Genomic DNA, 14054 nt, shown 5'->3' with positions numbered 1-14054 from the left:
AATAGTTTAAGAACTGTTGATATTAGTTCTTCTGTAAATATTGGGTAAAACTCAGAAGTAGAGCCTTCTGCCCTTGGGCTTTTCTTTGTCGGGAGATTTTTTTTTTTTATTACCTATTCAATCTCATTACTTGTTAGGGCTTTCTGTTTCTTCTTGGTTCAGCCTTAGTAGGTTGTATGTGTCCAGGAATTTATCCATTTCTTGTAGGTTTTCAAATTTTTTGGTGTGTAGTTGTTCATAATAGTCTCTAATTATCCTTTGTATTATGGTAGTATCAGTTATAATGTCTCCTTTTGTATTTCTGATTTTATTTGTTTGGATCTTTTCTCTTTTTTTCTTGAGGTATGGCTAATGGTTTGTTGATTTTGTTTATCTTTTCAAAAAACCAGCTTTTAGATGTTTTGTATTGTATTTTTAGTCTCAATTTAATTTGTTTTTGCTATGATTTTTATTATTTCTTTTCTTCTACATATTTTGGGTTTGGTTTAGTTCTTATTTTTCTCATTCCTTGAGGTGTGCTGTTAGGTTGTTTATTTGAAATATTTCTATTTTTTTGATATAGGCATTTATTCCTATAAACTTCTTAGTACTGCCTTGGCTATATACTGTAGGTTTTAGTATGTTGTGTTTTGATTTAATTTATTTTGAGAAATATTTTGTTTTCTTTCTTAATCTCTTCTTTGACCCATTGGTCATTCAAGATGGTGTTGTTTAATTTCCATGTATATTTGTAGTTTCTAAAGTTCTCCTTGTTATTGATTTCTAGTTTTATTCCATTGTGGTCAGAAAAAAATACTTGGTATGATTTTGGTTTTTTTGAATTTGAGACTTGTTTTGTGATCTAACATATGGTCAGTCCTGGTGAATGTTCCATGTGCTCATAAAAAGAATATATTCTGTATCTGTTGGATGAAATGCTCTGTAAATGTCTGTTTGGTCCATCTGGTCTATGGTGCCATTTAAAACCAATGTTTCCTTGTTGATTTTCTGTCTTGATAATCTGTCCAGTGCTGAGAGTGTGGTAGTAAAGTCCCCAACTATTATTTTGTTGGCATCTATCTCTCCTTTTAGATCTGATAATATTTGCTTTATATATCTGTGTGCTCTGGTGTTGGGTGTGCATATAGTTATAATTGTTATATGCTCTTTCTGTATTGATCTCTTTATCATTGTATAATGCCTTTCCTTGTCTCTTAGTACACATTTTGATATAAAGTCTGTTTTATCTGATATAAATATAGCTACTGCTGCTCGCTTTTGTTTCTCATTTGCATGGACTATTTCCATCCCTTCACTTCTGGTCTATATGTGTTTTTGTAGGTAAGTTGTGTTTTTTGTAGGCAGCAGATGGATGGGTCGTATTTTTAATCTATTCAGATAGTTTTTGTCTTTTAATTGGTGCATTAAATTCATTTACATTCAAGGTTTTTATTGATATGTAAAGTTTTACTCCTGTAATTTTGTTGGTTGTTTTCTGATTGTTTTGTGTGTCCTTTGTTCCTTTCTCCCTCTCTTCTTGCTTATCCTTGCAATTTGTTTGTTTTCTGTATTGATAATTTTTTTTTCATCTTTCTAATTTGAGTACCTACTCTTTTAGTAAGTTTCATATTTTTCAGGTGTTTTCATGATGGTTGTTATCCTTCTTCCTCTTCAAGATTTAGGAATCCCCTAAGCATTTCTCATAAGGCTGATTTGGTGGTGATGAATTCTCTTAATTTGCTTTTCTGAGAAAGATTTTATTTCTCTTTCATTTCTGAAGGATAGCTTTTCTGGGTAAAATCTTGGCTGGCAGTTTTTTTTCTTTCAGTTTTTTTTTTTCTTTCAGTACATTGAATATATCATCCCATTCTTTCCTGGCCTGTAGGGTTTCTGCTGAGAAGTCTGCTATTAGTCTAATGGGACTTCCTTTATAAGTGACTTTGTTACACTTCTTTTCCCTGTGTAATGGATACAAAGAAAAGAATTATGTGAACACTCAAGCACTATGTACGCATTGAGGCCCAGATGGACTGCACTTCAGCAATTTTCTCATTAGGAGGGGCAAAACTGAATGTGTCAGCTGCCTCCAAAGTCAGCCTCTCTCTTTTATTGTAAAGACAAGGAAGTTTTATAAGAAAATTGAGTTGATTTAACCATTACAAAAACACAAGGATATTGGTAGAATTATGGCTAACAAACGGAAAGCTAGTAACATCATTGAAATAAGCAAAGTGACATTCCATAATGCAATTTGCAAAAGGTTAGTTGATCCACAAACAAAAGCTTGTTCTTAGTAAATACTGTTTTCTTACAGCAGTTTCCTCAGTATTTTTACAAAACAATAAGGCAACTTTCCTAACATATCAATTAATAGGTTAACCAAGGACATGTGTCCTTGAGCCATCAACTTTGCTGTGTTACAATTTTATATCCACAACAGAGATTTTAGCCTGAGGAAAGTTCCTGTCTTTTGCAAGGTTAACATTTCTATATGTAATTCCAAAAGGTTAGGCTAAACCTGAGACTACAGGGCTTTGTAAACTAGGCCCCGTGAAATACATTTGCTTTATAAATGTTGGTATACTCCAGATGACTTGATGCTCTTCTCTTGATGTTTCTAGAATTCTCTCTTTGTCTTTAACTTCGGACTGTTAGAGTATAATGTGTCTTGGAGAGGACCATTTTGAGTTGAATATATTTGGGGGCCTTTGAGCTTCCTGGATTTGTATGTTTGTATCTTTACTTGGACTAAGGAATTTTTCAGCTGTTTCATTAAATATGTTTTCAATATCTTTGTTTTCTTCTCCTTCTGCAATGCTCATAATTTGAACATTTGTTTGCTTAATAGTACCCCATAGATCTTGTAGGATTTGTTCATTCCCTTTTATTTATTCTTTTTTTGTCTTCCTGCATTATTTCAAAACAGCTGTCTTCAAAAACAGAATTTGTTTCTTCTGCTTGATCTATTGTGTTGTTGATACTCTCACATATATTTTTTATTTCACTCAATGAATTCTTCAGTTCCAAGTTTGTTTGATTTTTTTTTTGATATCTATCTCTTGAATTTCTCATTCAGATCATGAATTGTTTTTCTTTTTCTTTTTTTTTTTTTGTCTTTTTGTGGGGTTTTTTGAATATTTTTTATTTATTTTTATTGTAACATAGTTAATTGTATATATCTGTGGGATAAGAGTTGAGTATCATTACCTGTGTGCAGTATGTGATGGATGGTCAAATCAGGATATTATACAATATACAATATAATCATTTTACAATTTATAATGTAAACATTATACAATATAATCATTTTTCATGGCCTTTTACTGATTCCTTCTCCCCCTTTCCCACCTCTGGTAACCTCAATTCTGTTCTCTCCTTTTGAATGTTCAACATATTATTGTGATTGTTGTATTTTTCTTTCTTTCTTTCTGACTTCACTGAATTGTCTGTATTCTCTTGTATTTCAGTGAGTTTCCTTAAGATTATTTATTTGAATTCCTTTTCTAGCAAGTTTGCAGTTTCTCATTTTTGACATCAGTTACTGGAGCATCATTGTGTTTCTTTGGTGGTATCATGTTACTTTGTTTTTTAATATTTCTTGTTTCTCTGTGTTAATATTTGCATTTGGTGGAACAGTCACCTCTTTGACTTTTGTAGAGTGGCTTGTGTGGGCAAAGCCTGCAAATGTATCCTAGGGTGTTGATGGGGTAGAATACAATTGCTTTGTTCTGTACAGGTGTAGCAGTGTAGACTCCATGTAGTTTCTTCAGCTGTAATCCAATTTTGCTGTGTACGCGAGTGACTTAGAAGCCTATGCTTGGGAGGTTTGTGGCAGTTGTGGCACAGCTTTGCTGGGGCAGCATTCACTGGGTTGGTTTATAGGCTGGGATTGTGAGCATGTGCCCTGTGCATCAGGTGTCTTGGTAGCTGGCTCACTGGGGATGGGGTTGCTTGATTGATTCTCAGGCTGGAGTGTGGGCATGTAGAGTGCCAGGGTCTCTGAGAAAGCTTTGAGAAATAAAACCTTTATTATTTTTAATGACTATTTTTTTTTCTAGTCATAAATAATCCTTATCTTGATGTGTTTGAAGTAGAGCAGAAATATAAATTATATTATTATGTAAGTGTGATATCAATATAGGCTAGATAATAACAGTGTTTTCTTCTGTATTACCAAAGTGTAAAATAATATAGTAAGTAAATTTAAACAGAATACTTGAATATCCTGAACTGTGTTTATAACTTATCTATTTGATTTGGGTGTAATTATTATTATTTGATTATGATTTAACAAGTTAGAAAAATGTAGAAAAAAGTCAGATGACAAAGCCTGAGTATATTTGTTTTTCTCTCTGTGTTTGCTCTGTGAAGACTGGCACACAACCCTTTAACCGTGCGATGCTCTTCAACGTGGGCTTCAAAGAGGCCATGAAAGACAGTGTCTGGGACTGTGTAATCTTCCATGACGTGGATCATCTACCTGAAAATGACCGGAACTATTACGGATGTGGAGAAATGCCACGTCATTTTGCAGCAAAGCTGGATAAATACATGTATATGTAAGTAGTGTGCATTATTGCTCATATCATGCAATATACTTGCACAGCCCTAGCAGAAATGGTAGCATCATTATGTGCCTAAGTTTGAGAGAGCTCAAGAACCTAAAGAATATCATCTTTAACTCCAGCCCACCCTCCTAGGAAGCCAGGACATTAAGTGACTTGTTGTCAATCTGGGCACTTCTTACAGAGAGGACTGTGTGTGGTGTGCTGGAAAAGACAGCCTGGTTTCTGCAGTCAAGCACACATAAATTTAAATCTGGATTCGCACACTGATAATGATAGGACTTGGTTAGTTATGTGTGTCTCTGAAGGTTAGTTTCCTTGTTCATTGGAATAATAGAGCCTGTCCTTAGGGCTACTGTGAGATCACACATGCTTTGTGCCTGCCATGTGGTAGGTGCATAATTCATGTTGGCTCCTTCTGCCTCCCCTCCCCCTAGTGATGGTGCAGTGCCGTGACACCCTCCCTTCTGCAGTGTATCTTCTTCCTAAACTATGCATTCTTGACCTGCCCTTTAATAAAAAGAAACAAATCTTTTCACTCTCAAACTGGAGATATCTTAAAATGGAAGCAGTCATCAGAGCTGTGACAGTAACAAATTGACATCAAGGAACTCAGGTCTAATCTGGGAAAGAGATCAGTTTTCATTGGCTAATGGAAGTGGAGGGAAGAGAAAACTGTTTGTTGCCTGGGGTGGGAAGATGTTGCCTGCATCACAGCTTTGCCTGGTACTTGACCTACAGAGAGAAAAAAAAAGGCTTGATGACATGAGCAGATGAATTATATTGACAGAAAAAGAATTTTTTTTTTTTTTGTTAGTGTCATAATTAGAAAACCTTTTCCTTATTACCCCCATATCTGAACTCCAAGTCTGGGGTTACTCTGGGGAAGGCCATCAAGGTTCACGATCTGGTTCTTAGCACTTCTGGATACTTGATTTTGGTCAGACTGCGAGTCAAATTAGATCCAGCGTAACTGATTTTTCACTTAAAAATATAAAGGTTATGTAAACTAAGAATTCTAAATTAAATTTTTATACTTGAAAATATCAGTTTCTAATGATCAGAATATTCCAATTGGCTTATATTAGTCCCAGGGTTCGTAGGGTATCTTGGAAGTTAGTATAGAAATTAGAATGTAGCTTAGGGAGAATGGCAGCAGATCAAGGCATGGGCTTGACAGTGCACAGACTTCAGCCATGGGATGAAGCCTAGTGAAGCATCCCTGCCCCACAGTGATGTCCACACTCTGACCACTGCTGGCCAGAAAACTTTGTCTCCCAGATTTAGTGTCTCTCTCACCTTGGACGCTATTAAGATAAACACTAGAAGATTTTTGCTTACTGAGTTCTGTTTTCTGTTCTTTAGTTTATGTGTTGTACCTTCATTTTGCCTGATCTTTTTTTATTCTGTATGTGGAGTAATTGATTGATTCTACTTAAGCAGAGCAGCAGATGGAATTGATATGCTTGTCAATTTATACATGTCAATAAGCAGACACATTCATATCTACCTATCTAATGATCTCAAGTGTCTCCCAGACTGGTAGCCTGGGCAAGAATAATCCAACTGGTGTGAGAAACATAACAGTCCCTTCAGTATTATTACTAGAACACTAAGCTCCCACGGGTGAGCCTCATGTATTGAGAGAGTGTGGTTGTCTTTAGGATCAGTGTTGCTGTTATGTCTTGTGGTACCTTTGACCTCTGCTGGGGGCATGACTGCTTTCTCCTGGAACCCTGGGGTTCCATGTGGGAGCTGCTTCTGCCTGGTTCTGTGTGCCACACGGGATCCCAGCTGTTGGTAAACAGCACTTCTTCCTCACAGTGAGTGAGGCGATTCCCTCTAACAAAAAGTTAGATCTGCTCCCTCTCTTTTTCTGAGACAGCATTGCTGTGGTCCTAGCCAGATTTCCCTCAGCTTGATTGTTGGATGCTGTGCATGATCATGTTTTCTCTGCTGGTGCTGCACATTGGCTGACCCTGTAGGGTAATTGATTCAGGACTACAGGTCTAGAGATGCTATCTCGACATCAGAAAACCAGTCTATATCTAAACTAACAACTTAGATTATTAAAAATGTAGTTTAAGGGCCGACCTGTGGCTCACTTGGGAGAGCGTGGTGCTGACAACACCAAGTCAAGGGTTAAGATCCCCTTACCAGTCATCTTTAAAAAAAAAAAAAAAAAAAAAATTGTAGTTTAAAAACACTGCATAGTTTGTCTAATTCCTCTAATTCCTTGTAGTATGAGTTAGGGAAGGATAAGGAAAATAAAATCCACATTTGAAAATATACAGTTATTTCTCTAAATATTAATGCATTAAAGTAAGCATATTTGTAAATATCCATGAGTATTTGGGGAGTATAGTAAAAACAGGTAAGATCATTGTAGGAACAGGCAGCTATAGTCATTTCAAAATTAAGTACTAGAGTTGTCTTTCCTAATTTGTATTCATTTTGCTCTATTTAATAAATAATGCACTTATAATTAAATTCAGTTAATTTAAAAAATGTTATTATTAAGCAACATCTAACATTGTGTTGACAGTTTTTGATGTATTTAATCAAGTTCACTTTTGTTGTGAAAATATACAATTTTTGAATACTGGGTTTTGAGTCTTATAAAGTAACAATACTAAATACTAAATTTCAGTTGCCACAGATGTTTTATTTTGTGCTTAATATAACACATTTACATATACTTGCATCAGTGGAATATAAAAGTATTTTGTTTCTGGGTGTACTTTACATTTTCCAGAGTATATTTAGTCAACATAATTGTTTATATGATATAGCTGTATATTTTGCAAAGCACAAGAGACTTGATTTCATGTAGCAAAACTGTTATGATTTCATTTTTAGAATGCTATATTCTGCTTTCTTTTTTAGTCTTCCATATAAAGAGTTTTTTGGTGGTGTAAGTGGACTGACAGTGGAACAGTTTAGAAAGATCAATGGTTTTCCTAATGCCTTCTGGGGATGGGGAGGAGAAGATGACGACCTTTGGAACAGGTATGTTGAGGTACAAATTGCTTTATAATAGAATATCTATACATTTCATTTCTGTTAGGTAAATAATACTTGTCTATTCCACGAAAGGGTTCATTTGGGAAGATGAGGTTTCTAAATCTTATTTTGTGTTTCTCCCTTTTTTCCATTAAGCGTGCCTTCTGAAGTAATTGGCAGCATCTACATTAGCGCATTCTTTTGCATTTTAAAATTGAACTCACATAATCCATTTTTATGTGAGATTTTATTTCTTTATATTTTCATTTCCATATATTGTATTTTAGAGTTCACTATGCTGGATATAATGTAACCAGACCAGAGGGAAACTTAGGAAAATACAAATCTATTCCTCATCACCATCGAGGTGAAGTCCAGTTTTTAGGACGGTAAGTGTAATATTGTCTTCAGATATCAGGGATCAAAGCTGTTTAATGTATGCAAGGTAGAAAAAAATGCATTGCACCCAAAAAAATCTGCCAAAGGGAATTTTCTTTATGGGAGGAAAGCATTTTTTGTGCTAGTTTTGAAGTAATATAGGTATATACACACACACACACAAATATAGATTAACGTGATATTAAAGAACTCAGTTAACGGCCAACCCCATGGCTCACTTGGGAGAGTGCGGCGCTGGGAGCGCAGTGGCGCTCCCGCTGTGGGTTCAGATCCTATACAGGGATGTGGGCCACACCAAGCCAAGGGTTGTGATCACATTACCGGTCACCAAAAAAAAAAAAAAAAAAAAAACCTTAGTTAACTATGTAAAAAAAAAAAACACATTTTATTTCTTAAGAATGTGTTGTAAGAGTGCAAAGTAATTTTTTTAGGTGGCATTTTTGACTAGTAAAAATGCTGATTGTTTAGAGATTTTTAATTATGTGTGAGAACCAGATATTACAAAAGGCTTTAAATACTTTAATTATAAGATGACTTTGAACATATTCCTCACCAATTTTCCTTTTTGAACATGTTTCTATTACTTTGTTTTTTTCCTCTAACACTATAGGTATAAATTATTAAGGTATTCAAAAGAGCGTCAATACATCGATGGGTTGAACAATTTAATATATACACCAAAAATACTGGTTGATAGGTTGTATACAAACATATCTGTAAATCTCATGCCGGAGTTAGCTCCCATCGAAGACTATTAAAAGAAGTAGCTCTCGTGGCAAGATAGACTGCAATGCTGGATCATAAACTTGGAGTGCACTCTTAATGGAGGTCAGTGATTGGATGTGTCACAGTGCCCTATTCTCTGAGAAGGAGAAGAGCCAGCAGTCCTCAATGTTTACAGTGTGGGACTAGATATAATCACCCTTCTTCCACCCATCCTCTCTGCTTTTGAGACACACCCCTGTGGCGAGCACTGCAGAAACCAGAAGCCAATGCTTAAGATTGGAAGTTAAGAGAGCTCCATTCAAAGAGAAAATTTTTATACTAAAACCTATAATTTAATTCAAGAGAATGCTTTTATTTCCATGGAAACATATTTTGTACATATGTGATGTAAATTAATGTGTTCAAATTGTTGAAAAATAAGATGTGTTGCAATTTTGCATGTAATTGGTTATGCCTCCATTGGACTTTTATAGACTCTTTTTTTATTTGCATGGAAAAAACACTGTACACTTAAGTCACTAAACAAAGGTTAACCCTTGTGGGAAATGAAGGACCAGTCAATAATTGACAGCCAACTAATACTGTAAACTGTTATACTAGTTTTGAGCTTTAGACCATCAGCCTTTTGTGTGGAAGTCAAAGCTTTCTTAGGGCTTTAAAGGGAAAGAAGAAAGGACTTAAACAGCTTTTCTTCCTACCAGGATTACCTATTTTTTTCCTTGCTTGCAATCTCATCAGATTTTGCTAAATCACAACCATATTGTTTATGCATATTGCATGAGTATTACTAAGAAAATCTTAAAAGTTATGATGTGACATGATATAAAGGAACTTTTTATGTTAAATGTCTTTCATGTACCTCCAGTGTAAGTGTCAGGGATTTTGTGCCTCAAAAAATGTTCCAAAGGTTGTGTGTTTATACACTGTATTTTTTTTTAATTCATAGTGAACTGCACTTTTATTATTTCTAGTTCAGAAGAGCCAAAAAAGGACCTTCATTAAAAAAAATCAAATCAGTTTTTTAAAAAGAATTAGCTATGGAAACCCAGTAGTACTTATGATATACAAATAACTTATACTATTAGATAAGAAATTAAATGTTCTATTTTTATGAAGATAAATGCTTAGTAGATAGAAAATAAATTTTAAGTTTAATTCTCAGACTTATAGAATTTCACTTTTGGAAGAGACCCTTTAATGTCAGCCAGTTACATTCAAACTATATTCTATTTTTTTCACGATCAAGAAATCATATCTCTTGTGTTACTTATTAAAATTTTCTCACTAAAAGTATAATTTAATAAAATTATCTTAAAATACATTATTATTTAAGTGCACTGATATTGTAATATGACACTTCTCTAAAAACAGGTTTTACTATATATCAAATATATTTATCTTAAATTTGAATGAAGTTTTTCATGGCAGAACCAAACAATATTCTTTGAAAATTTCCAATTATATAGATTCTTTAAAATATCTTAAGATATTTTCACAAATTTAAAACAAAAAAAAATGTGTATCTGTGAAGTGAATCTTCTACAGTAGTGAAGTATGATAGAAATCTATATATGAGAGATGTTTGGATACCATTCACCTTGTGGATTATTCATCTAAAACAGAAATGTGGTTATCTCAGGTTGTAAGTTTAATTTTGAAGTGTCATTTTTTGTGGCAATATTGTAACACAAATGACCACAAACCGAATCATACAATAATTGAGATTTTATGCTTTGAGAAAACGGATAGCCTCTGTTATGATACCAATTTTTCCATGTTTATTTCTTAGAAATACTTTCAAAATATTTCTGTCAATTTTTTTGTGGTACTCAAAAATAATGAAAAATCATACCTTCTGAAAATTATATTTGTACCTAATTTGTGTATCTTTTCATTTTCTGTCACAGCCAATGTAGTTTTTCAGTTTGATGAAACAAAAGAAAGTAGGTTGAATGTTAACATTAGTTGATCATGAACAAGATAATAGGGGCATAGGAGCATAATTCACCCATTAAACTTAAATATTTTAGTAGTGGGGAAAATTAGGGTTGTTTCTGAGTCTTATTAGGGAAACATTTTTTCTGTTTAATGTGGAGCTGTCCACATTTGGCATCTTTTTATTTGATATGCATTTTACACTTCAAGAGGACTCAGTATTACTAGTATTTGCCTTATTTTCTTGTGTTAAGTCCGATATTAGTTTTTGTTTTAGGAATAGGATGTAAATATTTTGCTTTTTTTTTTTGGTTTTAAATATGGAGTGTCATCCCGAGAAAACCACCTCACTAGTTTGCTTTTTTTTTGTCTTTTTCATGACCGGCACTCAGCCAGTGAGCGCACCGGCCATTCCTATATAGGATCCGAACCCGCGGAGGGAGCGTCGCCACTCTCCCAGCGCTGCACTCGCCCGAGTGCGCCACGGGTCGGCCCACTAGTTTGCTTTTTGTTTGGTTTTGTTTTGCTTTTTAAGTGCGGACCTAAAATTATTTTTGCCTGCAAATGGTGACCTTTATATCTTTCATAAGAGCGACAGAGCTTTCCCAGTTATCTTTATTGTATGACAGTAAATCTGTTCTGTAATGATGAACAAATATGTTGCACATGCAGACTGTCTTCTTTATAGTATGTTTGGTGGAATTATTAATGAACATGTATTGATTGCCTACTCTATATCAGGTGCAATGCTAGATATGTCTGTGGAGAAAGTATTGTTTCACTTTTAAACAAACCAAGTCAAGCAAGTTGAAACCTTTCTAAAATTATGAAGACATCCTCTGTTAACTTACCTGTTGGTATTTCTTAGTTTCAAAGTCAAAAACTTATATATGTGGACTTAGAGCTAGTAGGAGGTCCCTGTGGCACTACTAGGAAAATTACACATAGTGCCTTTCAGCTGGAGGAAGAAGTAATGGTTAATGGCTTGTCTGTAGAGAAGAGAACAGTGTATACATTTGCTGTAACATTATGTCTAATTTACAGTGGAAATAGTCACTTAATTCTTTGCCAAAACTAGGGTTTAATGAACATTTTTAAAAATCTAAATTTAAATTTGTTTGTATTTTGTGAAAATGTGTTCAATAAGAAAGCCTTATTTACAGTATTATGTAAATACAAAATTATGTATTAAAAACTTGCTTATACTCCTTTCCCAGCCAAGATACTGATATCTATTTTAAAAGAAAATGGAAAAATATCCAATACAATGTTCTTCTTTTGGAGGCTCTCTACAAGTGAAAGCAGATTTTGTGTCATTTTATTTGGCTTTTGCTTGTCTCTCTTATATTTCTCTACTTTTCAGATAAGTAGTACTCTAGAGTTTATTGCCTTGGATTTGCAAGTATGCCAATTGAGAGAACTAAAATAGCTATAATGTTATTTATTAGAAAGAGGAAGTGTACTTAAGATTATTTTATTTATTAAGATATGAAAGGCTTCTACATAAATGCACTGAAGTAAATGCTAGTAATTTCTTGTACTCATTTTGGTTTTGTTTTGTTTTTTGTTTTTGCTTCTCATGGAAGCATTTGTACTTTTTTTATCATTGTCTTTTATGAAATATAATGTTCTAAAGACTTTGTGTGATGATGTACTTACTTTCTCTCAGGAACTTTTTTGGGGTTACCTGGGTTTTCATGTTGTTTATTTTCCTAAATTTCAAGTGAATTATTGATGAATATATTGGCTGAAGACTAGGGTTATAACATAAACATAAGACAATCACAGCTTGTGTACATTTAGAGTTCACCTCATAGATTTTACCTCAGAAAAGACACTAATATTTCAATATTTGTCATTAATACAATTGGTAATTTATTGTATCAAGATGAATATTTAAGAATTCATTTTTTAGCATAAATTTTTTCTTCTTGCACAACTTCAGTAAACTAAGCTGGTGTTTTATGGTCAATCACCGCCTGTTTTTTCAGGTATCGAGTTGTCTTGAAGATCTTTAAGGCAAACAATCAAATCTCAAAAATATCTAGGGACTACATTTGTATCTGGGACTAGATTATGTGATCATGACTTTATCAACTTATTTGTGTAATGAATTCTAAGTACTACTATTAGCTTTTATGCATAATATGATCTACAGAGATATTGTCACTATATATCACAAATAAAATCAATCAATAAATCATAATCATTTAAAGTCATTAAATTTAGCCAGCTTAGTCTGCCCCAGGTGTTCCTACCTCTGGTATTAATGTGTCCTGTGGTGAAACATGCTGACTCAGTAATCATACATGTATATGTATATATTTTGCACTATCTTTAAACACATGAATTTAAGGTTGTGGATATATTCTAGACCAAAATTGTTTTAGAGTAGGCAGTTCTTAAGAGCACTTAATTTTGCTCTTGATTTAAGTGACTTTGGATATATCACTCAACTATATTACAATTAAAAGAAAGACATATGGCTTGAAAAATAAAGCTTGCATCTTAATTCCTTATCATTCTGGTGGACTTGAATTCCATTGCCAATTTAATCTTAGCAATTTCTTCAGTTTCAGTTTGTGCACTGGAGGATCTTGAAGGATATCAGACATTACCTCCCCTCAAGGAGTTTGTCTTGTGCGTGGAAACTCACGTAATGGAAACAAGTGAAGAAGCATATGCCATCAAATGCTCATTCGTGCTCTCTGCAGACATTGGTTTTCTATTACACTAATGCAGTGTTAGGCTAGTTGAGCATCTTTTTAGGAGCAGCTTTTCTCCAGGGACATAATATTTCTCCGTGAAGTAAACATATACTTCAGATGGGTGGTTGAGGTGATTGTTCTTCTGCAGTGGGCATGAAGGATTTGCAGTTGACTTTTAAGAGGGCTCTGGGAATGGTGAGGTTATAAGCAAAGACCCTGGAATCAGACTGATCTGAGATTGAATTCAGGGATCCCCTGTCATTAGCTGTGAAACATTAGCAAATATTTAAACTTCTGTGGTCCTCAGTTTCCTGATGTCTTGAGGATGACAGTAACTTCCTGAGGATCAGTAGTTAAATAAGCTAGCCCTGATACAGTGCCTGACACAATGAACAAGACTTGGCTCATATGAAGTCAGTGTTTCAGCTTCAGCTTAACAGACTTTTCTTTGATGCACATTGTCTTGGATCATATTTAGAGAGTGATATTGCATTCTTTGATTCTACTGGAAATGAAGTCAGTGATTACTCTGTATGTGATAATGTATGTAAATAATTGGTAAGACTGGTAAAAGTGCCCAATTGAAGTTTGTCAGTAATAGTCCTGAGAAGAAATGCAGCAAAAGGGATTGGGCTCTGTTGTGTGATCTTAGGTAGATGACATGGAAAATACCTATCAAAAGATGTAGCCCATGAAAGGCATTCAGTACCTCAGGAATTCTCTCAGTATCACAAGTGAA

The 14054-nt window shown here is 34.2% G+C and overlaps 1 protein-coding gene across 2 annotated transcripts in view; it reads left to right on the top strand.

The window, feature by feature from the left end:
- The window catches only part of B4GALT6 (beta-1,4-galactosyltransferase 6), a 62984-nt gene extending 53272 nt beyond the window's left edge, over positions 1 to 9712 (top strand). For both annotated transcript variants that reach the window (XM_063077211.1, XM_063077210.1), the window contains 4 exons: positions 4351 to 4538; positions 7431 to 7553; positions 7835 to 7936; positions 8557 to 9712. In XM_063077211.1, coding sequence (XP_062933281.1) covers positions 4351 to 4538; positions 7431 to 7553; positions 7835 to 7936; positions 8557 to 8704 — 561 coding nt within the window. In that variant the 3' untranslated portion in view covers positions 8705 to 9712. The remainder of the gene's footprint in view (positions 1 to 4350; positions 4539 to 7430; positions 7554 to 7834; positions 7937 to 8556) is intronic.
- The last annotated feature ends 4342 nt before the right edge of the window (positions 9713 to 14054 follow it).

The sequence above is a fragment of the Cynocephalus volans genome, chromosome 13 (genome assembly GCF_027409185.1).
Source record: "Cynocephalus volans isolate mCynVol1 chromosome 13, mCynVol1.pri, whole genome shotgun sequence".
Lineage (NCBI taxonomy): Eukaryota > Metazoa > Chordata > Mammalia > Dermoptera > Cynocephalidae > Cynocephalus > Cynocephalus volans.
Note: the sequence above shows the minus strand (reverse complement) of the source record. Positions and strands in the feature narration are given on the sequence as shown.